Source organism: Papaver somniferum, chromosome 7, assembly GCF_003573695.1.
Source record: "Papaver somniferum cultivar HN1 chromosome 7, ASM357369v1, whole genome shotgun sequence".
In the NCBI taxonomy this organism is placed as follows: Eukaryota; Viridiplantae; Streptophyta; class Magnoliopsida; order Ranunculales; family Papaveraceae; genus Papaver; species Papaver somniferum.
Window position 1 is genome coordinate 242,818,047 of NC_039364.1, and position 24,936 is coordinate 242,842,982.

Here is a 24,936-nt window from a genome sequence, read left to right on the forward strand (position 1 = left end):
AGCTACATGACAAAAACTGGATCCAAATATCAAATCTGGGTCACCCCTTATGTAATTATTTTTTTAATTCCTAATCTAGCCCTCACTAATCGGGTTTAGGAAAATCTTAAGTATTTGGGGGATAGATTACTGTGTATTTTTATTTGAATTTGTGTGAGTGAGGTGAGAGTATAAGGAGGGAAAAATAATTTTGAGTGGAAATTTTTTGGTGAAAATGGAAGATGATTGTGAAGAGAGAATTGCTGCTAAGAGGTTGAAAATTTGATTCTTTTTTCTTTGAATCCACCAGTTTTGCAGCTGAAAAAGCTCGGTGCCGGCATGGTATTCAACCAAAAAACCATGCCGGCATTTGTTGGAAATTTTCATAAATGTTTGCCACTATCCGGGGGGGTCCGGGGGGCGTAGCTCCTAGGAGACTTTGTCTCGTGACAAATTTTTTTGGTTTTGATCTTCAAAACCTATTTTTTTTGTTTAAATCAGTCCACTACCGGCACAATCAGTTAATTCTCGAGCATGCCGGTACCTATGCCGGCATAGTATGTTGCTTAAATTTCTATGCTGTCACATGATGAAAAGTATCCAGAAAATTGATTTGTTTTTCACTTGACTACCGGCATTGATAGATTTATATCGAGCATGCCGGCATTTAGTTCCGGCATTGAATTCATCAATTCCGGCATGGTCTTCATCACTTCCGGTTATGTAAAAATATATATTTCCGGCATGTTCTTCATCATTTCCGGCATGGTCTTCATCATTTCCGACATGTTCTTCATCACTTCCGGCATGGTCTTCATCATTTCCGACATGTTCTTCATCACTTCCGGCATGGACTTCATCACTTCCGGCATGGTCTTCATCACTTCCAAATGTGAAAAAAAATAAATCGTTTTCAAAGTGAGGAGCCGGCAGAGAAGGAGAAGAGAATTTGAAAGGGAGTGGGGAAAATTTAGAATTTGAAAGAGAATGGGGAACATTTGGGTTTCAAAGCTTTAACCCTAAAGAGATTAATAAGAAGTGGAGATGGAAATGGGGATATGTTTTTGTTTTTTGATTTTAAGTTTTTTTATTTTCATATTGAGGGAAGGGTGTTTTAGTATTTTCGTCCCAGAAAACGCCCCTTAACGGATACCTTTGATTGGGAGTAGTAAGGTTTTCGTATCCCCCAATTGGGGGTTCCTTTAAATCCAGTCGCTGTCGGATACTCAAAGATGATATGGTCCCGCGTGCAGTCGAAAAATTAGAAACACCGATTTTAAGCCTAGAGTTCGTTGATCGAAAAATATTAAAAAAAAAAAAAAAAAAAAACAATAATCTCTCTATAAAGTAATTTTTTAAATACAAAACTCTTTCTGTTTTTCTTCATTAATAAAAACAGAAGAACACGCAGTACACGAGAGTTCATCTTTCGTTTTTTCAAAAATTTTGGATCACAGAAAGAGACTGTACTTTCTTAGTTTCATCGGAACAACAAGATCATTCAATCAAATAGGTGATTCTTGGTGGTAATTAATAATGTGGAAATTAAAGATCGCTGAAGGTGGAAATCAATGGCTCCGTACAACAAACAATCACATAGGCAGACAAATTTGGGAATTTGATCCAAATCTCGGTACACCGGAAGAACTGCAGGAAATCGAAAATGCTCGTGAATCTTTCCGTAATCACCGATTCGAGAAGAAACACAGTTCAGATCTACTCATGCGTATTCAGGTCTGTATCTCCGCTTCAAAATTCAGACTAAATTTCCATTTCAGCTTTCAATAATTACATGATTGTGACAACAATTCGATTGAATTTCGTTTTCAATTTTTTTTTAGTTTGCGAAGGAGAATCAGAGTAGTAGTGGTGAGTTGTTAGAGCAAGTAAAAGTGAAAGATACAGAAGATGTGACAGTGGAAGCAGTAACTACGACGTTGAGAAGAGCTATTAGTTATCATTCGTCGATTCAAGCACATGATGGACATTGGGCTGGTGATTATGGAGGTCCTATGTTTCTTATGCCTGGATTGGTAATTATGAGCTACAATTCTATGTTTAAACTTTTTTTTTTTTTGTTGTTGTGGTAATTCACTTTGTTTTTAGTGAGATTTCGTTGCGATTTTCATGAATTATGCAACTGCTGATGCCTGTTCTGGTGGTTTAATGGGACAGATTATTACTCTACATACTACTGGAGCACTGAATGCAGTGTTGTCTGCAGAGCATAAAAAAGAGATGTGTCGTTATCTTTACAATCATCAGGTGAGTTAAACATTTTCCGTTTCTCTATTGTTTTTAGTCTGTGGCTTAACTTGTTTAGAATCAGTGAAGACTATTTAGTTTTCTGTTGTGTGCATATCTCAAACAAATGACTATGAAATGATAAATGTGGGTTGTAGAATGAGGATGGGGGTTGGGGTCTACATATTGAAGGACCAAGTACAATGTTCGGTTCATGCCTAAATTATGTTACTATGAGATTGCTTGGAGAAGGAGCTGACGATGGAGACGGGGCATTGGAGAAAGCAAGGAAATGGATTCTGGACCATGGTGGTGCTGCTGCTATAACATCGTGGGGGAAAATGTGGCTTTCAGTACATAACTTAACCTCTTTTTTGTGTTTTCTGTTAGAATTAGAGGCAAATAGTTGGTAGTTGATTTTCTAGTTCTTTTTTAACTAATTCGTTAATGGTCACAGGTGCTAGGAGTTTTTGAATGGTCCGGTAACAATCCACTTCCCCCGGAAATATGGTTACTTCCTTATATTCTGCCTTTCCATCCAGGTTTCTACTTATCCATCCTTCACAGAAGCATTTATGATATATGTTTTCAGCTGAAATTGTAATCTGTTTAATATAACTGGGTTCCATGAACACTTTGTAAGTAAGCCGTGTGTCCTACTTCTGTTGATTTGCTTGGAGTGGTTCTTCTGTTTGTTACTTGATGGTGGATTTTGTTGCTAATAGTTGTACTTGTGAAGGAAGGATGTGGCTAGCTTACAAATGACCTTCTGACCAACTTGAAGTATTTTGACCAATTGATACAGGAAGAATGTGGTGTCACTGCCGTATGGTTTATTTGCCAATGTCATATTTATACGGGAAAAGGTTTGTTGGTCCAATCACACCAACAGTTTTGTCTCTGCGGAAGGAGCTCTTTACTGTCCCTTATCATGAAGTAGATTGGAATGAAGCGCGTAATTTATGTGCAAAGGTTAGTGATGTTTCTAGTGCCTAATTGTTTTCTCTTTTATAATCCCGTAGTTTTCTTTCTGGTGGTAAATTACTGATGCTAAGATAATTTTTCTGCAGGAAGACTTATATTACCCACACCCACTAGTACAGGATCTTCTTTGGGCAACTCTTCACAAGGGTGTTGAACCTATTTTACAGCGTTGGCCAGCAAAAAGACTGAGAGAGAAAGCTTTAAATACAACAATGGAGCATATCCACTATGAAGATGAGAATACACGGTATATATGCATAGGACCTGTTAACAAGGTATGGAGTAGATGGTTGAGTAACCGTGACTTTAGAGAGATTTAATCATAGCCATTTTTTTCTTTCAATGACAAGAAATTTAGTGAACAATTAATCAGGCCAAGCTATTGATGCTTACTTCTAAATGGCAGGTATTAAATATGTTGTGTTGCTGGGTAGAAGATCCAAACTCAGAAGCATTCAAGTTGCACCTTCCAAGAATTCAGGATTACTTATGGGTTGCTGAGGATGGCATGAAAATGCAGGTGCGGAATTGCTTTTGTTCTTTACATTGCTTGAAGTATACTAATAATTGACCATCTTGCTTATTATTCTGTCATCTCGAGGGAATGTTAAGTTCGCAATTGACACTATTCTGTAGTTGATAACTAAATATTAATTTCTAACTACTACGACGATGACCACCTGCAGGGATATAATGGAAGTCAAGCATGGGACACGTCTTTTGCAGTTCAAGCAATTATCTCTTCGAATCTTTATGAAGAATATGCCCCAACTTTAGCAAAAGCACATAACTTTATTAAAAGCTCACAGGTTTTTATCTCTAGGGTGCCTTTATAAAAACATATTTTAATCTCAATCATCATTTCTGATTTCTCACGACTTTCTTCACCGCCTTGTCTTTACTTCAAGGTTTTAGCAGACTGCACTGGAGATCTTGATTACTATTATCGTCATATTTCCAAAGGAGCATGGCCTTTCTCAACTGCAGACCATGGATGGCCTATCTCAGACTGTTCAGCAGAAGGGTTAAAGGTAAGATACAAATCAGTTTTTTCAGTAATCAGTGATATCCTCTTACTAACTTTCCTGTTCTTGTGCAGGCTGCTCTCTTGTTATCAAAGCTTCCGTCAGGAATTGTTGGTGAGCCAATTGAGGCTTCGCGGTTTTTTGATTCCGTGAATGTCATCCTTTCACTGCAGGTAGTTGGCCTAACTTACAAATATGTTTAGCATACTACTCAACTCTTTTGTAAGTTTATCTCTAATCGTTGGTGAATAAAGCAATCGCTGCTTCACCAAAAACACAGAGTTTCAATTTTGTAGAAACAAAATAAAATAGAAGCGGAAGTTCAGGCTGAAATATTTTCGTACTTCCAATTGTATGACATTGTTTTCCCCATTACCATGGAGAATGTTCCTTTTGAATTAGGATGGAATTTAGCTACTATCTTACAGTAAAAACTGATGAAATAATCATCTTTCTGCTCCTGAAACAATATTATAAGCATATCAACGTAGCTACTGATTAGGTAATAATAGCCTACTTGACCCTGTAGTATTTTATCTTAGTGTTAAAACAAAGATGCAAAAACTATTATCTTTCTGTATATGTACCTGTTCTGCTGTTCGTGGTGGATCACTGATATATCTTAATCTCAATAAAAACAGAATGATGAAGGTGGTTTTGCAACATATGAACTGACAAGATCCTATGCTTGGTTGGAGGTAAACATTTTTTGGTGGTTGTCATATTTTGAAGCCCCTTTTGTTTTAGGTTTAGATGCAATTGCAATAATTTGGAGAATGTAATCTTATTTTTCCTTTTCTATTTTCAGTTAATAAACCCTGCAGAAACTTTCGGTGACATTGTTATCGACTACCCGTAAGTTATCAAAGCTTGGAGTATATGTTCTTCATTGTTTAATGTCATGATGTAATGCTGACCGCAAATACTCTCTAGGTATGTGGAGTGTACATCTGCTTCAATTCAAGCACTAACAACGTTTAAGAAGTTATATCCTGGACATCGGAGCGACGAGATAAAACAATGCGTCACCAAAGCTGTTAAATTCATTGACAGTATTCAACTACCAGATGGTTCATGGTTAGTGATTATTTTGCTCTTAATATTCTCATGTCAATGGAATTATTTGTTACGGCTGTTGCCTCTAACTTTCTTCTAGTTCTTTCCAATGCATCCATTTTAAAGTGCAACAATAGTAGAAGTTCAGTTACCTATGAAACTTAGTTTCATGATAAAAGATTCTCTCTGGTATTTGAATAATTCATTTTTCAATAGGTATGGCTCTTGGGGTGTCTGCTTCACCTACGGAACCTGGTTTGGGATAAAAGGATTGGTGGCTGCTGGAAAGACGTACAAAACTTGCTCTGCTATCCGTAAAGCTTGTAATTTCTTGTTATCGAAACAGGTGGCTTCAGGTGGTTGGGGGGAGAGTTATCTTTCTTGTCAAAACAAGGTTATGATTTGTTATTTAACATCTATTTTTCGCTTGCTTGCGAAGGCATACATCCCTTAGCAATTATCAGCTGTCGGAAAGCCAAAATGAAATAAATTAAAATGAGGGTCCATTTGTAGAATTGGCTATAATGTGACAGAAACTAAAGCTTGTCACTTTGGCATTCTCAAAAAAATAAAATCTTTGTGACTAAATTTTTGGATGATTGTTGAAACAGGTCTACACGAACCTTGAGGGCGACCAATCTCACACGGTAAATACAGGATGGGCTATGTTGACTCTCATTGAAGCTGGGCAGGTACGTGCAGTATATTGCTTATTAGTTATTACCGTCTTTTTCTTTAGCTGTGCTTCTGAAACTAGAACTGCATACTTGAGTTACCTGTGCAGTAATTAATCTTTTGAATATTCTGGTGCAGGCCGAGAGAGATGCAACTCCACTGCATCGTGCAGCAAAGGTACTGATAAACTCGCAAATGGAGAATGGTGATTTCCCTCAAGAGGTAATAAGTGTTCCGCATTGCCATACCCTTGTTCAATTGGTTAAAACTAGTAACATCCCCTTTCAGATGTATTTAGTTGGGATAATTTCTTAAGATTATGATCTGTTTATGTTTTTGCTTTCTACAGGCTATCATGGGAGTTTTCAACAGGAACTGCATGATCAGCTATTCTGCTTACCGAAACATTTTCCCGATATGGGCCCTTGGAGAATACCGTTGTCGAGTACTACTGGCCCACTGAAAGAGAAACACAAGAAAATGAAAACAAGATCTGCATTTATGGACAGTAGCTGTTTATAACTGTGTTAATGTTTTCGCTGTCATATTATTATTGTATGTTGGATTCAAATTTATTGCACTTCAGTTCTTAACTAGACGAACAGTTCTTTTTATGTGCCCCTGATACATGCTCCAGACATATCTAGTCAAGTGTTAACCATCGATGTCATTCTTCAGTAAAAGTCTTTACGAAGGTTAGACAGCAGTGGTTGATATTGGTAATACCTTCAGAGGAAGGTATTTTCAGCTCCAAAGTCCACAGTTTCCGGGGCAACACCATTTTCAGACCCAAATCAAAAAGATTAGTTGCAAGGAAGCATTTGCTGAGTCACGGAGATTCTTAGAAAAGTATGCCTCCCTGCGATCCAAAGGGTTCAACTCGGAACTCCAATAATGAAGCTTACAGTACCTAACAACCGTTCTGGTTTGAACAATCCATTGTCCAAAAGTTGCACTGCATTGGCTTAATAACTAAAAAACGCATGTGCCTAAGGTTCCAAACCTTTTCTGTAAAGTATAATTAGCTTCTCAACCTACTGGTTCAACCAATTCGGACATTTAGTATACCATGTAGTTTGGCTAATACTCGACCTACAAGCTAATACTTAGAACTCCTGATTGGCAGACAAACACATGGTAGACACCTATTTACAATCTCCGAACTATTGTCCTTGCTATCCTCCCGTAGCATTGCAGTACTGATTAAAAAAAAGCACATGTTTCAACACTGAGGATAAAAGCCTTCAATTCCAAAACTCAAGAGTATCAAAACAAATGAAAAGGGGCAAACGGGGATAACGTCTAGGATGTCAGAAGTAAGGTACCAACTAGTATATAGACATAATATAAGAAGTTTAAAGAGCCCTTCCATCAACATAAACGCCAAGTGGAATAAAAAAAACCCTACGGTTTACATGTTAGGGAAAGTGAAACCCCTTTCAGTAGGAGCCTATAACAAAAGATTGGTCACCAAAACGCCTTCTAGTTAAGATAATATTGTCAATTTACTATCATCATCTTCTTATGCTTCCTATGGTGGTAGGACGGACTTCAATCTAGCTTCATTAGCATCCCTGTAAGCACAGACAAGAAAAAGTTAACAGAGTATGCCAGGTCGTAAAACAGGAAATTATCATAAGAGTTTCTTGTTACTAAGCGAGACATTCTCTTTAGATTCAATTATCATAAGAGTTTCTTGACACTTCTTCTCCCACCACTTGACAGTTTATGTGCAACATTGAGGACTGACTCACGGTCCCTATGGGTCATGCATGAAAACCCCATCACATGATTTCAACTGGGTTTAACCAGCGAATAATCTAGCCATGTAAGTTTGGGTACAGGTTTGAGCCCTTTTAAATTTGGAGTCTTAAGTCTAATGATTCTGTAAATCACATTTCCTGAAAATGTGGTTATTCTAATTCAAGTTCTTTAGGAAAAGGAAGAAGACATTTCTAATAGGCAAAACGTAGAAACAGTGACATCTAGAAAAAATTAAGGGATCTTTATAGTTTAGACAACCGAATAGGTTGCCAAACTTGAATGGGAATCCAAGCACTTTAATTGTCTGCCTTGATGGTGAATAAATGACATAATTAATAACTATAACACATGGAAATAGAATTCTTAACAAAGGTCTATAAAACTGAACCTGAATGCATCTTCAAGTTCTTTGCTATCAGGATCCAGCGTCAAACCCTTATAGAAGGCGTCTGCTGCTTCACCATACCTCTGTGATAAAAAATGCAACAAATAAATTATAATGTGATTTGTCTAGGAAATTATGAAAAAGCAAATCAGAGGAAAAGACGCAGACTTTCAGAATGTTGAGCGCAACGCCTGCCCTGTAGTGTGCCTTTGGCCAATCAGGCCTTAAAGATATGCACTCAGTTGCATCCTTTAATGCTTCAGGTCCATCTTGCATACATGCATAACATGCACTCCTACTGGATAGTAGAGTTGCATCTGTTGGAGTAATTTCCAACGCCTACATTTCCATCACCAAAAAGTAGGATTATAAGAATGAAAACGTAAAATATTAAACAAGTAGTTCAGACAGTAAGAAACTAGGACGGTTAAAACAAAATCTAACACTAAAAATTGGCTGGCTGGAAACTTCATAATGCAATTCAATATTGCAATTCATATGACACTAATGTAACTGATTTTACCATGGCATAAATATGTTCATAACTTCCCATAGAACCATGCATGACCAGAAGTTGAGAAACCCATAATAACTACTAGTCAACTTTTTAAAGATCATAATTGCGGTAGCTTTTAGCTGTAAGCCTACTCCGGAAGCATACAGTCATTCTACCGTACAATGGAAATGTGATGTATCCCTTAGTTTCTCATGTGGTTAAGTGAAGGTTAAAGCAAGCTGATAAAAAACACTACACTTATATATCATTGTCTTATTATCATCAAAGTGTACTCTTACGTACCACCAGGAAAGTGTCGTTCAATTACCATTATGTTATTGAGGGATCATTTGATTTCAAAGTTTAGGGCAATTAAATACCTTTGAGTACCACATTGCTGCCAACTAATACTGCTTTTCCTGAAAAGCTTCTGTGCCCTTCATTTTTCTTGAAGAACTTTCTCAGAATCTTCAGAATTCTTCTGTTTAAAAAAGTTCGATTTTTGTATTGTTAAAGAATCCAGAAACAAACTGGAAGTGCAAGGCATTTAAAATGTAAAGTGGGGGTCATAGCAACAAAGAGTAGAAGATGTGAAAAGATAGTTATAGCACTGATTTATCATAACGTGACACATGTTATCTTTCCTTTAGTGTTCTTTATTCTTTTTGAGCTGCTGATTTTTTTCCAAAAGATTTAAGCCGAGAAGTGCAGATGAGCTCTAAAGCCTTTAGTTGTTCCCTTGTCATTATAAAGTCTCCAATCCTTACTTCTTAAATTTACAAGAGATACGGTGGTCTAAAATTCTTGAGAAAACTTGGCCCTTATTAATGTTGCAATCCCATAGCGTGCAGTTTTAAGAGTTGTATAATGTTGTAAATGTACCTCTAGTTCTGAACATAAGGGGCTGCTATCCATGTAATAACTGTCAGGCACCTGTAGTATTTGATATAGATGCAAATGACATAACAGCTAGACTTGTATGCTGGGCGGAGCCATCTGGCCTTACTTAGTATATTAGAATCAGCTGTACAGGTTGGTATGTCAGTATTACTGTGACTTTGTATTGCTCTAAGAAGGTTAAGAAGTGGATAAACTAATTTGGCGCTTGATGGATAATGTAGATCTTTTAAATGGAGAAGAAAGAGCCAAATGATGGAAATGGCATATACAAAATTTATGACCCAATAAGGTGGAGCGGAGCGGTAGGACAATAGACCGGTGGCCAATAGAGGTCGAGGTAGTGAAGGATTACTATAGGTGCAAACAGACAGGAGTATTTCGCCGTTTTTCTCAATAACTGAAGGAATTCCAACCCTAAGTTATCCCAATAATTACAGATACAAGTCAACTCATCAATTGTGTAAGATAGATTCTGTACCTTCTTCTTTCTTGCAGCCTCAGAATGCACATGCTCCATAAGTCCACCAATGGTCCAACTCGGATATGTTGGAATGCAAGAAGTCACAGGAAATAGAATCTCAACAATATTGCTCTTACCCCTTTTAGCAGCAATTTCTACTGCAGTCATCCCTTCCTGTGTTTCAAAAACAAAAAAGAAGTTTGATTATGTAAGCTGGATTATAGGATACCCTACATCCAGTCAACCAGTTCTCTGAAATGGTATTGCCAATTCTCTTGACTTCTGGTGGAAAAATTAATCACACACACCCAACCAGAATGCTACTTACATTCTCAAGATATGGGTTTTCATGCAAGTAGGGCATTTTGGCAGAACAGATAGGTTTCAGAAGAAGTTTGAACTGGAGAGAAATTAATTAAAAGGCTAAGTATCCATACATTATCCATAGCATTTGGATCAGCACCAGGCTCTAGTAATGGCACGATAAATTGTGTTAGTCCATAATCTACTGCATATTGCAGAGGGGCAATTCCACTTGATTCGGCATTTGGATCAGCGCCAGCCTAGAAAGATGCAAAAAAAGAAAGATAAGACTTCATTAGCTATCAAGATATGCGGAAAAATTACATAAAAGTTTAGGAAGACAATGCACTACATGTGCCCCAGAGTAAATTATCTTTCACATTATTATGCTTTTATTTACTTTATGTTCAGGATTTCAGTTTTAATGAACCAGACACATTAACTTTAAGCACATCTAAGTTATGTGCACCTATGACCAGCAAGCTAAACATCTTTTGACATCGTAATTTTCAATAAGGTAAAATGGTAAATTATGGGCGCTGCATCCATGTGAACCACATTAATGCTAGTTGGGGTTGATTAACCAGGGTATGGGGTACTTAGGGTTCCCGATTCTGGGATTCTGTGCAGCACCAACTTGTGTAGCAGTCCACATATCTTTGGACCTAGAAAACGAGCTATACACAAACATAAGAAAATGGCACAAACTAAAAAAAGAGATGTTCAAAGGCAAACTAAAATATAACTTTAAAAATTTACTACCAGTGGGTTCTACTTAGAAATTGTTAAACAGATAAATGAAGGGATGAGTCTGTTCATATAAGCAGGAATTGAAATCTAGATCCACTAGATATAATTAGTGTGTAAATTCCTTCAAAATGTCATTGTGAGTGGATACATAAATAGTTACTACTGTGCTCGCAAAATATTTCTTAGAAACCCTCTGAGAAAATAATAAGACATTGTCCCACCAGAAGGTTGAGACTTGAGACCTTTTTGTACCTGTAGTAAAAGATCCGTGATTTGCGGTGAATCGTTAAGAATACTCGCTATTAGCGGTGTAACCAGTCCCAGCACCACTACATTAGGCTGCATATAGGAAGAAACATAGATTTAATGAATAGTCCCACCAAGTTGGAAAACCCATAGTAATACAAATCAGTTGTGCACTACACAATACTGTTAATGTTTTCAAGTATATAATCTAGCCAGTTTTACAAAAGTAAGTTAAACAGTTGCATAAAGTTCTAAAACGCAAGAAAGGTTTATCTTTCTCTTTATATAAAAGATAACTGAAAAATTGTTACAATGCCTTGTTATTTTTCTTTGTTGATCAACAACTTGACAAAGATTAGCTGTTTATTACTTTATTTAGTCGAAATGAGGTCAACTTACATCTGCATGGTGATCCAACAAAAGTTTAACAGAATCAAGCTGGTCAAAAACAGCAGCATAATATAGGGGAGTCCCAGATTCAGTCACAAAATTAATGCGAACACCTTTTGAAAGTAACAACTTCTGTATCTTTATATCTCCTGCAAATAAAGCTACATATGAAATCCACGCCTCATTGTATGTCCAATTGCAAAAAAAAAATATATATATATATATATATCATAGAAGAAATAGGCTACGTCTTTATGCTATTTTTGTGATAAAGAAGTAGAAACTTCCAACTTCCATGGAAGAAGTCTACATTGCTCTAGTTAGTTCGAGCACCGAGGAGATTCCCAACATATTTGCATTCAAGTATACATCCAACTCTTCCTAAAGTAAATATCCATGTAGGGAAAGTATACATCCAACTCTTCCTAAAGTAAATATCCATGTACAGAGTTTCAACCTCTATGTGGCAAGAGGTAAGCCGTAAGCCTCAATCTTCCACTGCTCCGGAAAACTCCAAACAACATAAACAGATCCTAACAAATGAACTTATGGAGGATAAAAAGATAACGAGAAAATCCATCTAAGCCTTAAATAAAGCCTCACAGCAAGAGATTTTTAGCGAAGAAAGCTAAATCCCAACAATGTGGATAAAATAACGCACATCTATCAGAAAAGATCAGAAATAAAAAAATATTATTATCAAACTGGGATATATCCAAAAAAGAAAAAACAATATTAGGAACAAAATTTTCTTTACACAGAGTCTCTTCTAAAGGAAATGCTCAGGCCTTGTATGATGTATGTAGCACAGTCTCAACATAAAATTTGCTTAAAAAGGCAAAGATACGAATCGGATTTTTTTCCTACCAGGAGAGAATCAGTCTGATAATTTACTTGTATGCGGAAACAGTCATAAGGGGTTATCTACAAGAATGATTTCCTTAGGGTTGATGGCAAGTTAGACAGTTCAAGTATTACATGTTCTTAAAAATTCAACTATTGAAACTCTTGAAAGCATAGATTTAGCTAAGCGAAAGATGAAAGGACGCCTTGGTCGATGGTTCTACAGGATACATATAGGTTCCTAAAACTAGAATGTTATATAAACTAAATGTCTAAATCGAATTAGCAGGGAAAGTTTAGAATCTTAAATCAATAAGCTAGGAATGGGATTTCTTTGCATGCTAATCTAATCTTTGCACGTCACTATGTCTATTAAGTAGATAGGAAATCTCATTAAGGGAACATATCAACATTTAATGCCACTGCTGTGTCTAAATAAGAAACTACCATCGAGTTTAATAAATACAGAGTCATATTGTTTTCACTTACTAAAGATTAAGTGGAAAATATAAACAAGTTCACACACGCACGCACACAGACATACATATATATACAGGAAACGGGCAGCTTTATAAGTTCCTAGGTTAAAGATATGGGAGGTACCTCCCAATACAGCATACTGCAAAGGAGCATTAAATGTACTATTTGGGTCATCTGAACCATTAGGATTGGCACCCTTCTCAAGAAGAAACTCTACAGAGTTCAAATGACCTTTCACAGCTCCATAACATAAGGGAGTTCCCCCTGAAAAAACAAAAACAACTGTAAGATAAATTTTTATTTCAGCTAAAGAGGTTTCCCCTTATGATTACAAGGATATATAGTGGGAAAAATATCAACATCTAATTGATCAAACAATCCATTCTAGTTCCATTTCCATCCCCTATACTATGTCTGTTCAGGCATTATACGCAAAGCATTCTAGTTCTGTGACATCCTTCTGAAGAAGGCCACCGCGAATCAAAAAGTGAATATCAGTGAATGGTGAGCTCATCAACCCCAAAACGATAAAATAAACAAGAAGAAAATTTACGATAAGAGACTTAAAAGTTAGCAGAATTACCAAACATTTTTTTTCCTAATCAACAACGAAATCCATGAATATGAAGCAATAAATGGACAATTCTTAATAGTGAAATCTGCTCTCTAGGAGTTTAATTTCTGAGAAAACAAGTTCTAAGTTACATAGAAACTGAATCTGAAAAAAAGAAACCAAAGTAAGAACTAAATCATTGAAAAGAAAGATATACCATGGTTATCTTTCACATCAACCTCAAGATTCAACTCTTCAAGCAAGTATCTACAGACATTAACACTTCCTCCAGCAGCAGCAAAAATAAGAGATCCTCTTCCAAGTTTATCCTTAAGACGTTCGATCGTTATTGCTAATCCATCCCCTTTGCAATCGTACCTTGAAGCTATCACTGAAAATAACCAAAAAAACGAAATACAAATATCTTACATAATCAGAAAAAGGGGGAAAAAATTCATAAACAATCAAACTATGTATATTTGAGCTTACTCTTGAACTGATCTAGATTCCCCGTGTAAGCAGAATTCAGAAGATCAAAATAAGCTGATCTTCGGGCTGCAAACAAGTCAAACTCAAAATCAAAATAAAAATAAAAATAGGAGACAAAAAATGCAAGGAGAAATTTTAAGGGTTTTGAGAAAGAAGAATACAGACATGGAGCATAAGAGCTGGCAACGATGTATCGTTGTTTTTGTGGAGCTGCAAAATCAGTAAACCAAAACGTTAAAAAACCTGAAAGAGACTCAAAATCAGAAACTAGCTAGCTAGGGTTTTACAGAAAAAAGAAAACAAAAATGTAAAAATCCAGAAGGAGATTCAAAATCAGGACTAGAGAAACTAGCTAGCTAGGGTTTTACAGAGAGAAAGAAAAACGAACTTTGGTTGCTCTCCATTTTAGGGTTTCAAGAGTAGAGATTGTTGCAGTCTGTGTGAAAGGGGGAACTTAAAAGAGTGAAGAGAGATTTATTTAGGAAAAGGGGAAATTATAAATGTGCTTTTCTTTTTCATTTTCTGCATTTATGAAAAAGATTGAGAAAAACGAAGACGCGCCAAGAAATGTCAGTGTACGAAACGGTTAGGTGAAAAGTTTACGTATTTGTCGACCCAAAAGTAAGCGGAGGTAGTTAAATCTCACCCCCACCATTTGGAGCATGGGTTCTAAATGGTTCGCTACAGGCCTATTAGCTTCTGTATTTGTTGACCCACGTTTGAAGGCAACATCGAGTCCAAATGGCTAAACGAGGAAACGTCATGGCATGAACACTGTGGTTGCTTGGAACTCAGGATCTGAAGTACTCGACGGGACTCGACATGTACCTAGCGCCAAGCCAGATGCTAAATCTTTTTTTTCTCCTAATATCTAACTTGAGGCCTGACTCATCGTACATCAGATCGGAGATATTTGGGTTGGATATCATTTTGTATTTATGGGGCATATTTGACTAGAATAAATTTCATGTATAACTTTACTATCTTATCATATTTGAGTCGGATGTAGTACATTAGATTCAGATGCAGCTGAGTTAGATTTAGATAAGTCGGACGAGTCAATTGACGGGAAATTAAAAAAAAAATGGAAAATATGTGAGAGTGCCTGTGAACATTTTGGGCATATCTTATTTAACTCTAGCGGTCTCAGTTGTTTTGATTGTTCGATCTTCTTGAGTGCCACGTTTAGTCACAAATCTATTCATATGATTGGCTTTTTGTAATATGGATCTTACCCCACAGGGGTGCAACAGGGTGAATCACTATCCGCAAAACCTTTACTCCAAAATCAATATTTGTGAAAAATTGAGAATTGACACTAAACAATCTCTATATATAGCGGCCTACTTATTCATTGGCTATGGGAATCATTATCCTGTGTGAATCCATTTGATATACACGAGTTTGCAAGTAGTATACCAAAATTCATATATAAGAATTCAAAACTCTACTCAGATAAGCGTTCACCCACGATACTCAGAATCTAACAAATTAAGTTCAACTATATGAATAATTAGAAGATGGAAGTGTGTGCGTGTTGACTAAGGTGAACGGTGCTTCCCAAATTCGCTCTCACTTTCCTAGTTCTACTCCTAATATCGACTTAGTTGGTATATATAAACTATAAAAGCCTCATCGTCGATTTTTTTTTCTTTTTTTTTTTTTCTGGTAAACAATAAAAAAAAATGCAAATAATGAGGCATGATCTCAATCGTTATACTACATCCCATCGACGACAACAAGGTAAAACTAGGGCTTATCAGTTAGTGAAACACATAAATTTACAAAAATAAAAACAGAAAGTGATATGGTCAAGCCAAACTTCGAGAAATGGTGACGACTATCATGTTATTCTAACACTGAGTTAGGCGCCCTTTTATGAGTAGACCATTTAGCTGCGCACGCCATTTCCTACAGCCAAGAGGTTTGTTTCCATCTACTTAGATTGGTTAGTGTCATCCTGAATTTTCACTAGTTTCTCGATTTTGGAATTTCATAAATCCACTAAAAGTTTCTCCCTTACCCTCAAACTTAAATCTTATATTATCCTCAATGTTCTGAAGACAAATTATTAAAAACACTAACAAGGAGAAACTATTACCAGTTGAAGGGAAGGAAAAAAGAAAGATATCACTGAATAGAATGAGCATGGGTTACCTTCCGTCAAGTGCTAAGTTTAAAGTCTGCAGGCAGACATCAAATACCAAAAAAATGACTGCGAGTCATCATAAACAAATGTATAGCTGACACAAATATAAAACAACTGCACTGGATCAGAATACTGAACATATGAAGCATAACCTCATCTAAGGTTTCTATTAATACAACTTGGTGTATTTGGGGTGTCCATTTAGTCTCCATATGAGTGTCCCCATAAACAAATTCAATCGAATGATGGGTTTCTAATAGTTGGATTTTCTCCCAAACAGTATCGGGAGGATCGGATTATGGAGTCTGAGAGACCCAAGTAATACCTAAGAAGCACAAAGCTAAAGTCCCAAGTTACAGACTTCAAGTAAGGATACTTGATGATCATAAGAATTATCAATACCCCCAAACTTAGGGTAATCATTACTCTCAGATAAACCTAAAAGTATTTATTGAATTTCAGGGTCCTTAGAGTTTGAAAAATACTTGAGAGCTTCTTCTAGATCCTGGTCACACATCTGAGTTAAGAGAATGCTATTGTGACAGTCCAGAATTTTTTTCTCTTCCGATTGACTGTGGAGTTAAGTCAATCGGCAAGTTCCAAAACTACGAACTGCCATGTGGGATGAAAACAGTTGAAACAAGAGTATGATATATATTTTTCCTTAACTTGCCAAAAAGATATCCATTCACATGAATAAGTTAACACGTGACGGACTATCACAAACACACTATAGGATAAACAAGATCTAACATCAAAATGTTTGAACATTTCTCACACTCAATAAGAAAATAAGGCTATTACTATATTGTTAAACAGTACCAAGAAAACGTTTCATTTACATTAGCCCGGTAACCCAAAAGGAGTGAGAAAAAGATTAATATGTAATTGTACAATAATTTGACAAGTTTCCAACACTCCTATAAAGTCATAATACTTCCTTTTTCAGAACAAAAATAGCAAGAAACGATAGTTTCGTGTCTTTTTATTTTTCAAAATCAAACCAGATTACACATGAGTATATACACGAAAACAAAGTGAGCATACTCACTTTGTACCCCAAAAGCTCTACGCACCAAGCCTTCACAAGCTTACTGCCTGAAGCCGCTCTCATACTCTGTGGAAAACAAAACAAAATGGGTGAGCCACAGCCCAGTAGAGGAATGCGTAAAAGCAAGCAATGCCCAAGTAAGGATTAAAATGAGTTATTGAATAGATTAAAGCATAAACATTGCACAAAGTTGTTGAGCACACATTTAACAAAGTGTCGAAGACTTTATAAAGCAATACACAATAAAATTCATCTTATGCATAAACAAATTAAAATATTCTACTGAGAGGTTCAACTAGTTGTCGAGGTTTATCAGAAAACCACCCTATCGTCCCGGACGATCTTCCATTGGTCACCATTAGTATGGATTGCCCCTATAGGGCCCGACAATCTCAACAGTAGAATTCAAACAAAGGAAGTGCTCAATACAATCGATGGATACGCTAAAAACAACGTTAAATATGAGTAACACTCGTAGCATCACAACTGTAGATTCATAAACCATGGTAAACAACACACCTCAACTTACCTTGCACTGAAACAAAATTATAAGTACAAGAAAGTATCAAATTAAAGTTCTGGGCATTAACTTTGAAATATCCAGTACACCAAATCAAGAGTTTGTCCATGTACAAAACAACAACATAAATTTCAGCTTGCGTAGTTGTTTTTCAAAAAAAATTATAGACTTCATTAATCAATTAACTGAGTGTTTCTCGGCTCATTTAAAAGAATAAAAGACAATATTTTACACAAAAATATAAGAAAATTTAATGGATGTTTTAGTTGTATCAAAATACTTTAACAAAACAGGACAACATTTAAGCTTTTTAGAGACTGTAGTTTCGGAAGTCTACATTCAAAAAATTGTGCAAAACTCATTACACATTGAAATTCAGTGAATTTGGTATCATTAGAAATCTAATAAACCTTATATTGACATAAAATCATAACCGAAAGAAATCAGGTATGTAGCTTATTCAAAAAGTCTCAAATAAACAGGACAGTAACCAAGTTCTTCAGAAATTACAGTTTTGACAGTTTGCAATCCAAAATTCGTGTAAAATTCATCACACAACGGAAGTCAGTAAATTTGGTCTCTTTTGAAAGTTGAGAAACCCCACTTTGACATAACAATGGTAAACAAAGGTAATGAGGTACATATCTATGTTTAAACATCCCCAACAAAATAGGACAAATGTGCAAGTTCTTCAGAAATTTCAGTTTTAGTAGTCTGCAATCAAAAATTCGCACAAAATTCATCATTCAACGGAATTTGGCAAACTTGGTGTTGTTAGAAATCTAAGAGAGTCCTCTTAAACATAAAAATAACAGGAGAAGATGTTGAAGTACGTATTTATATGAAAAAATCATGACAAAACAGTACAGCTATAGGGGTTTCATAATTTCAGTTTACCAACAAGTTCATGAGATTGTTTCAAAGATAAATTGATGATCCAAGATAACAAGATGAATAACAAATACCCAATTTAACAAATTGATGAAATAATAACTTCATATTCAGGTTAAATTAATCATGGAGTTGGAATAAAATTATGGCAAGTTGGAATCATGAAATCAAAGAACCATTAGATTTGAAACCAAATCAAAGCCAATCCCCATCAAATTCCGAGCAAACCCAATCAATTTCAATCATAAACATGACCAAATTATAAAGATTAAAAACAAGATTTAATAAGAAACAAAGTGAAAGAGGAAGAAATCCCCTACCTTTTGTGCAATACACGAATCCAAAGCAACGAACTTGAATTAGACAAGCAAACGATATAAACCAAGTTTCAAATTCCTAATTTTGTGATAAAATTGATTTTCTTTTTGCTGTACGAAGGGAGAGAGATTAAAATTGAAAAGAAATATCTGAATTTCAATGAATTCAGTAGAAGAAGCTTATCTAGGAGGCAAAAAGTCTGAAATACCCCCTTTCCAACTCAAATTCAGCACACATCTTTTGTATGTGTCCTTTTTGCCGCAAGTTTGAGCACAAACAGTAATATTAGTAGTTGTACACCCTACGAGCAGGCTCACACGAAGGGGAAACTTAGTTTCTCAAGCAAATTTAACTAAGTTTTATGCACCATATTGCGCTGCATCTATTTATTTATTTTATTTTATTAATCCAAATGAATTGGCTCGCACCCTTTTATTTTTAATAAAAAGGCGTGAGTACTATAGCTATCATAAAATTCATCTAGGAATCACCAAATGAATTATCGTGCCAATGATGTTGAACCGAAGTGTTAATCATATTCACTTCTTCTAAATCGTCAATATCATAAGGTTGTCAAGTAACATCAAAGATATTTATTTTGAAGGTCATATTACCAAAGGATATTTATTAAGTCTTTTTCTACAATTGATGACAACATTAGATGTGGCTAAAAATGAGCGACCTAAAATAACTGGTATTTGAGCGTTTTAGTCATGAACAAGTTGGGTATCTAAGAACACAAAATTCAATGGATAAATAAATTTACCAACCTCAATAAAAACATCCTTTATGACACTACGAGGGACTTTGGAAGACCTATCTACTAATTGAGGCGTCGTCTTGGTCGGTTTAACTTTACGAAGACCTAACTGGTTGTACACATGATATGGAAGTAAGTTAACACTAGCTCATAAGTAAAGCAATACCTTCTCAACTAAGTAACCATCGATCACACAAGATATGGATGGGCATCCAGGGTCTTTATACTTAGGGTTTGTTTTTGTCTAAAGGATTGAACATTTCCATTAATTCGTTGAAAGTCGATTTTCTTATTTGTTGGAACTAACAACTGTGGATACGGGGCTCCGGGCACAAAACCGGTCTTACCAGGGACTGCATGAGAATCCTTGGAGACTTTCTGATCTCTTCAACTGCTGGATCCTATTGTGAAGTAGAAGGTGGAACTATAATATGTCGAATATCAGGCACATATACCTTATTATCTATCGTTTTACCGTTCTTAAGGGTTGTTATTGAATTCACATGGTTTGATGATTTCTCACCAGTTAAAAATATTTCATGAAAGACTCATTTTTCTAACTAAACTTGGTCTTTAAATTGGAAATAATATGAGTGCTAGCATGTATCCAACTATTAACTTGTAAAGTTTGTTCAACCGCTACTGAAATTTTGTAGTCTTCTGAGCTAATATGGCGAGAGATTTTTCTAAGATAGTCATCTTTTTCTCTGTTAGAGCACTGCTGGGTCGAATTCGCAAGCGTTGTTATCTCAAGCTTATTTGTCAAGTTTAGTTGCCAAAACTATAAGTCTTGATTTCTAGTCTACTTATAGCTAAGTCTCGGACTAGGATAGAAAGTGTAGTTGAGCTCTAGACTCCGCGATGTTCATCATGCAAAGACGAAGAACTACTCAAGGAACTGGTGGAACTTCATCGACTAAAAGGTATGTGGAGACTTCAACTTATCTATCACTCAAAAGTCTATATACTCTATCTCCTATCTTGAGACAAAAGTCGTATTGCTATATAGACTTCGATTATACACATTTGTTATTTCGAGCCGAGTTTATCTCGCTTATCTATTTCTCGAAATATGTATTGGTAAGCTTTCGCTTTGGCCAAGTTCATCTTTACAAGTGACGAAAGTCATGATTGATTATTTCAATATCTTGAAAATCGCTTTGATGAAAAATAGTGTGTGAATAACCTCTATTTAACATCCTCTAAGAATGTTTCAATGATTGAAATGAGAGTTTAGAATATATAACCTTGAATGGATATAAACATTGTATGTGAACTCATACTTGTGTAAGTCTAAAATCCTTGAACAAAAGTATGCGTAATTTACTGGTTCAGGATGTCCGGAAGCTAAGTCCGCATACCCGTACGCGTACTGCCGAAGTTCACATCCCGTGAATTTCTGCTGGAGTTTGTGAACTGAAAACGAACTCAATCCGGGTACTTAAGTATGCGTACCGGTATGCGTACTTGAGTGGGTTATTTTCTAAAAACGGTTTATTCATGAACTAAGACATATATAAGAATGCATATTTGCAAACGGTGGCTATAATGTTCATGAATCGATTCGAGCAAAATCGTTTTTGTTTCGATTGTGTTTTATATACTTCTATGAGTTTTAAGCAATTGAACAACTCTCTAACTAATCTCAAGTACGCATAACGGTGGGTTATTTTCTAACTACTTCATTTGAGTCATTTGAACAAGTTGTGGTGAAGATGAATAAGGTTGATATGAAAGTGCTCATATTGCTAACCATTGGTTAACTACTATTGAACCAACTATGTGTACATGTTTGGGTACGGTTACACAAACCTAAATGGACGTGCATTTCATTAGTGTATAACAAGCTAAGACTCGATCTAACGGTTGAAAGATATTAGCTTGAATCTAATCAGGTTTTCATCTAACGGTGAATATTGAATGCTTTTTTAACAAGGTAGCATTGATTGAAAACCCTGATTTGAAAACTATGTAAAGGAGAAATCTAGCAACTGGGAAACCTAATCCCCACACCTCTTGTGTGATACTAGTTGTATAAGCTAGAGTCAATTCTCCTTTAACCTTAGGTCTCTACCGAGACCCTGTAGGTTAACGACTTGAAGACTTCATTGGGATTGTGATGCCAAACCCAACTATTTTCTTTGTAGTTGCGTGATATGATCTTGTTGTTTCTATCGTATTGAGTACAATTGTAAAATTGGCTCGAGATTAATTTCTCCGATGGGCAAGATAGAAAAGTAGTCACGAACATCTTCGTCTCATCGTTTGTGATTCCACAATATCTTGTTTCGCTAGTCGATTAAGATTATTGTGAGGTAATTGATATTTCTAGGCTATTCTTCGGGAACATAAGTTCGGTGTAATAATTGGTTCCTGTTCACCTTGATTTATAAAAAGACGGAACAAAACTCGTAGGTATTTCTGTGGGAGACAGATTTGTCTAAACCTGTAGACTTTTTTGTGTGATACAGATTTGTTTATTAAAGTCTTCGACTTTAGGTCGTAGCAACTTTTAGTTGTGGGTGAGATCAGCTAAGGGAATCAAGTGCGCAGTATCCTGCTGGGATCAGAGACGTAAGCAGCGCAACTGTACCTTGGATCAGTGTGAGATTGATTATGGTTCAACTACAGTCCAGACCGAAGTTAGTTTGTAGTAGGCTAGTGTCTGCAGCGGCTTAATACAATGTGTGTTCAATCTGGACTAGGTCCCTGGGTTTTTCTGCATTTGCGGTTTCCTTGTTAACAAAACTTCTGGTGTCTGTGTTATTTCTTTTCCGCATTGTATTTTGTTATATAATTGAAATATCCCAGGTTGTGCGTTGTATCGATCAATTGGTAAATCCAACCTTTGGTTGTTGATTGAAATCGATTGATCCTTGAACATTGGTCTTTGGTACCGTTCAAGTTAATTTATCTTGTATTCAATTAGACTCGCAGATTGCTATTTTCTTGAGTAAGTATTGAATCGAGAAATTGAGATATAACTCCTTGATATACTTTTCTTAAGATTGAGTATGACTGTCTAGTTGATTCTCTTGAAAGTATATTGGAGTTAGTCCATACAAATTGCTAAGCGAAATACTGGGTGAGGTTGTTATACCCCCCATATTTTCAATTGGTATAAGAGCAGGCAAACACGTTTAAGACATTGTAAGTCTGTGTTTGTAGCGATCTGACTTTATGGACGGCAATAATCTCTCTGATAAACACATCACCAGAAGCAAAAGGTCGGTTTCGAAAAATTCTATTAAAGAGAATGATTCGTCAATCTCAAATATAAACGAACCTAGTGTTCTAACGAAACAGACTAACAATGACATGTGTTATCCCGATTACCCTTCAAAAGAGTCTGACTCCGACAAAAGGGAAGCAGCTGAACCTAGTTAGAATCCAAGCTTATAGATTTAATTGGTTGAAAAACAATGTCAATGTTCTCTCAGTATAGTAAGAGACTATGATTCCAAAAATGTTGAAGTTCATTCTTCACGTATCTTACTTGAGGCAAGCCTCAAAAAGGATGCTTTGGAAATTGAACATCTCTTGAGTAAACTCTCGATTCAAGGATGTTCCAAAAAGTCCTCTATACCATCTACTTCTATTGAAACTGAGAGAGTTCCAGTTCCAGAAGTAAAATCGGAATTCCCTTCCATTGGAAAAGATGTGTTTATAGCCTCTTCTAATCAAGGATGTTGCACATCACATGGAAAGAATAAATATCCAAACGATGATGTTAAGACGGTACTTTCTAATCACCCTCATGATCAAAAAGTATGTCTCTTTTGCGATTCAAAAGGGCTTGTTAAGCAAAAGAGAAACTCTAGGTTGAACAACAATTCCATTGTCCGACTTCAACACACCTTAGAATTAATCCTCAAAGGTGTAACTGACATTCGTATGTCTAAACCAATTGGTTTTAGTACTCACCATGTGTATTCTACCAGGAAAGTAAGTTATATGAGTTCCTCAAATGCTCAGAAGCATAACAAATGTCTCAACAAAAATCGTCTAAGAAGAGATCGGGTTCTTTCTTCTGGCAAAAAGGTATATAATGTTATTTTTGATGTAAACAAAGTATCAGAAGAAGGAGGCAAAAAAGATGATATGAGAGATAACCTAAAGGTGATAATTGAAGGTTATAAAGAAATCGTCAACAGGCTGTCGAATTCCTCTAGTCAAAAATTCTTCTGGTAAGAACTCAAATTATGTCTCGTATTTTGATGACAGTAAGTTTTATGATAATTTTTCACATCAAAAGAGATTATTTCCTAGATTCGAAAGGAGAAAGAGACTCAACTGTAAACACAGTTCATTTAATGAGCTTAGGGCTCATACTTGTGTTAATTAATCACAAGGATTGAAAACTTACTCATAAAAATCCTATTGAGTAAGATGTGTTAATAATCAGGTACACTATTGGCAAAATTGCTTTCTATTTAGTCGAGCTACTTTCTTATCGTCCATAGCTAAACTATTGTCCGCAGACAACTTTGCTTAAGTATTGGTTGTGTCTGATGTTGTTCTTCTTTTGTTTTCGTTGCAACTATGTTGCCTGCCACTTGGGTGCTCTAAATTGTTTCTCTATGGAGATATAAAATTTATTGAGCCAAAAATCTTGTGATATTTTTCACATAGCAGAAATTCTGTCATATCGTAAAATACGACCGGTTGCCTACCGTTATTATTGGGTCAAGTTGTGTTCGTACGGATACCCTTGTTACTGTCACGAATCAATTTTGGAAACCCTAAAAGTTACCTTCCCTAAGAAACCATTTAAATACCAATTCCTTGAGTCACGTACGCATACTGTGGGTTGTTTTGTGGTTTGTCAAGAATGTCTTCATCTTCTCGCTCTGGTGATTTTGCAAGAGGATTTCTTGATAAAGGTATTGGTTTCGAGTGCAAAGGGAGGAAGAAAAGAACCCTTGTAGAAGATGATCATCCTAACGCCTCATGTTATTATGTTTATACACATCAGGACATTGAGAACGAGGATATGGTTTCTGCTGAAGTGGTTCATGATTTTCTTAAATACTTTGAGGGTGCAAAACTGCAACTCGTTGATACTTTGAAGAGTCTTGATGTGTTAAGAACTGAGTTGAAAAAGGTTACTTCTGACCTTAGTCTCATAAAGACACATGTTAAAGAACTTCTCAATGAGGATATCTTCTCTGAAGATGCAGTGGATGCTGTCAATCACAAGCTCAAAGATCTCAAGGCTCGTGAGG

The 24,936-nt window shown here is 36.0% G+C and overlaps 2 protein-coding genes across 5 annotated transcripts; one reads left to right on the plus strand and one right to left on the minus strand.

Moving 5' to 3' along the window:
• The first annotated feature begins 1,297 nt into the window (after positions 1 to 1,297).
• LOC113300013 (cycloartenol synthase 2-like) lies at positions 1,298 to 6,599 on the plus strand. The gene is made up of 18 exons (XM_026549145.1): positions 1,298 to 1,713; positions 1,821 to 2,012; positions 2,155 to 2,244; positions 2,382 to 2,576; positions 2,681 to 2,765; positions 3,029 to 3,195; positions 3,294 to 3,482; positions 3,614 to 3,727; positions 3,894 to 4,016; positions 4,116 to 4,238; positions 4,307 to 4,405; positions 4,874 to 4,930; positions 5,041 to 5,087; positions 5,166 to 5,309; positions 5,505 to 5,682; positions 5,900 to 5,980; positions 6,102 to 6,185; positions 6,313 to 6,599. Exons 1-18 carry the CDS (start codon positions 1,516 to 1,518, stop codon positions 6,424 to 6,426), a joined length of 2,280 nt encoding a protein of 759 aa, XP_026404930.1. The 5' UTR covers positions 1,298 to 1,515; the 3' UTR covers positions 6,427 to 6,599.
• A 737-nt stretch (positions 6,600 to 7,336) lies between these two features.
• Positions 7,337 to 14,540, minus strand: LOC113293580 (ankyrin repeat and protein kinase domain-containing protein 1-like). 4 transcript variants are annotated; one of them, XM_026542180.1, is made up of 12 exons: positions 14,411 to 14,540; positions 14,188 to 14,232; positions 14,023 to 14,088; positions 13,751 to 13,924; positions 13,104 to 13,244; positions 11,667 to 11,806; positions 11,274 to 11,360; positions 10,406 to 10,531; positions 9,987 to 10,142; positions 8,281 to 8,451; positions 8,116 to 8,195; positions 7,337 to 7,537 (listed from the first exon to the last, which is right to left on the minus strand). In XM_026542180.1, the coding sequence occupies exons 1-12, from the start codon at positions 14,424 to 14,426 to the stop codon at positions 7,495 to 7,497; spliced, it is 1,245 nt and encodes a 414-aa protein (XP_026397965.1). In that variant the 5' UTR covers positions 14,427 to 14,540; the 3' UTR covers positions 7,337 to 7,494. The 4 variants fall into 4 exon arrangements, 2 of the variants coding, with proteins under 2 accessions (XP_026397965.1, XP_026397964.1); XM_026542179.1 differs by having other exon boundaries at positions 11,667 to 11,818; XR_003332374.1 differs by lacking the exons at positions 7,337 to 7,537; positions 8,116 to 8,195 and adding an exon at positions 8,989 to 9,086 and having other exon boundaries at positions 8,314 to 8,451; positions 11,667 to 11,818.
• Positions 14,541 to 24,936: the final 10,396 nt, after the last annotated feature.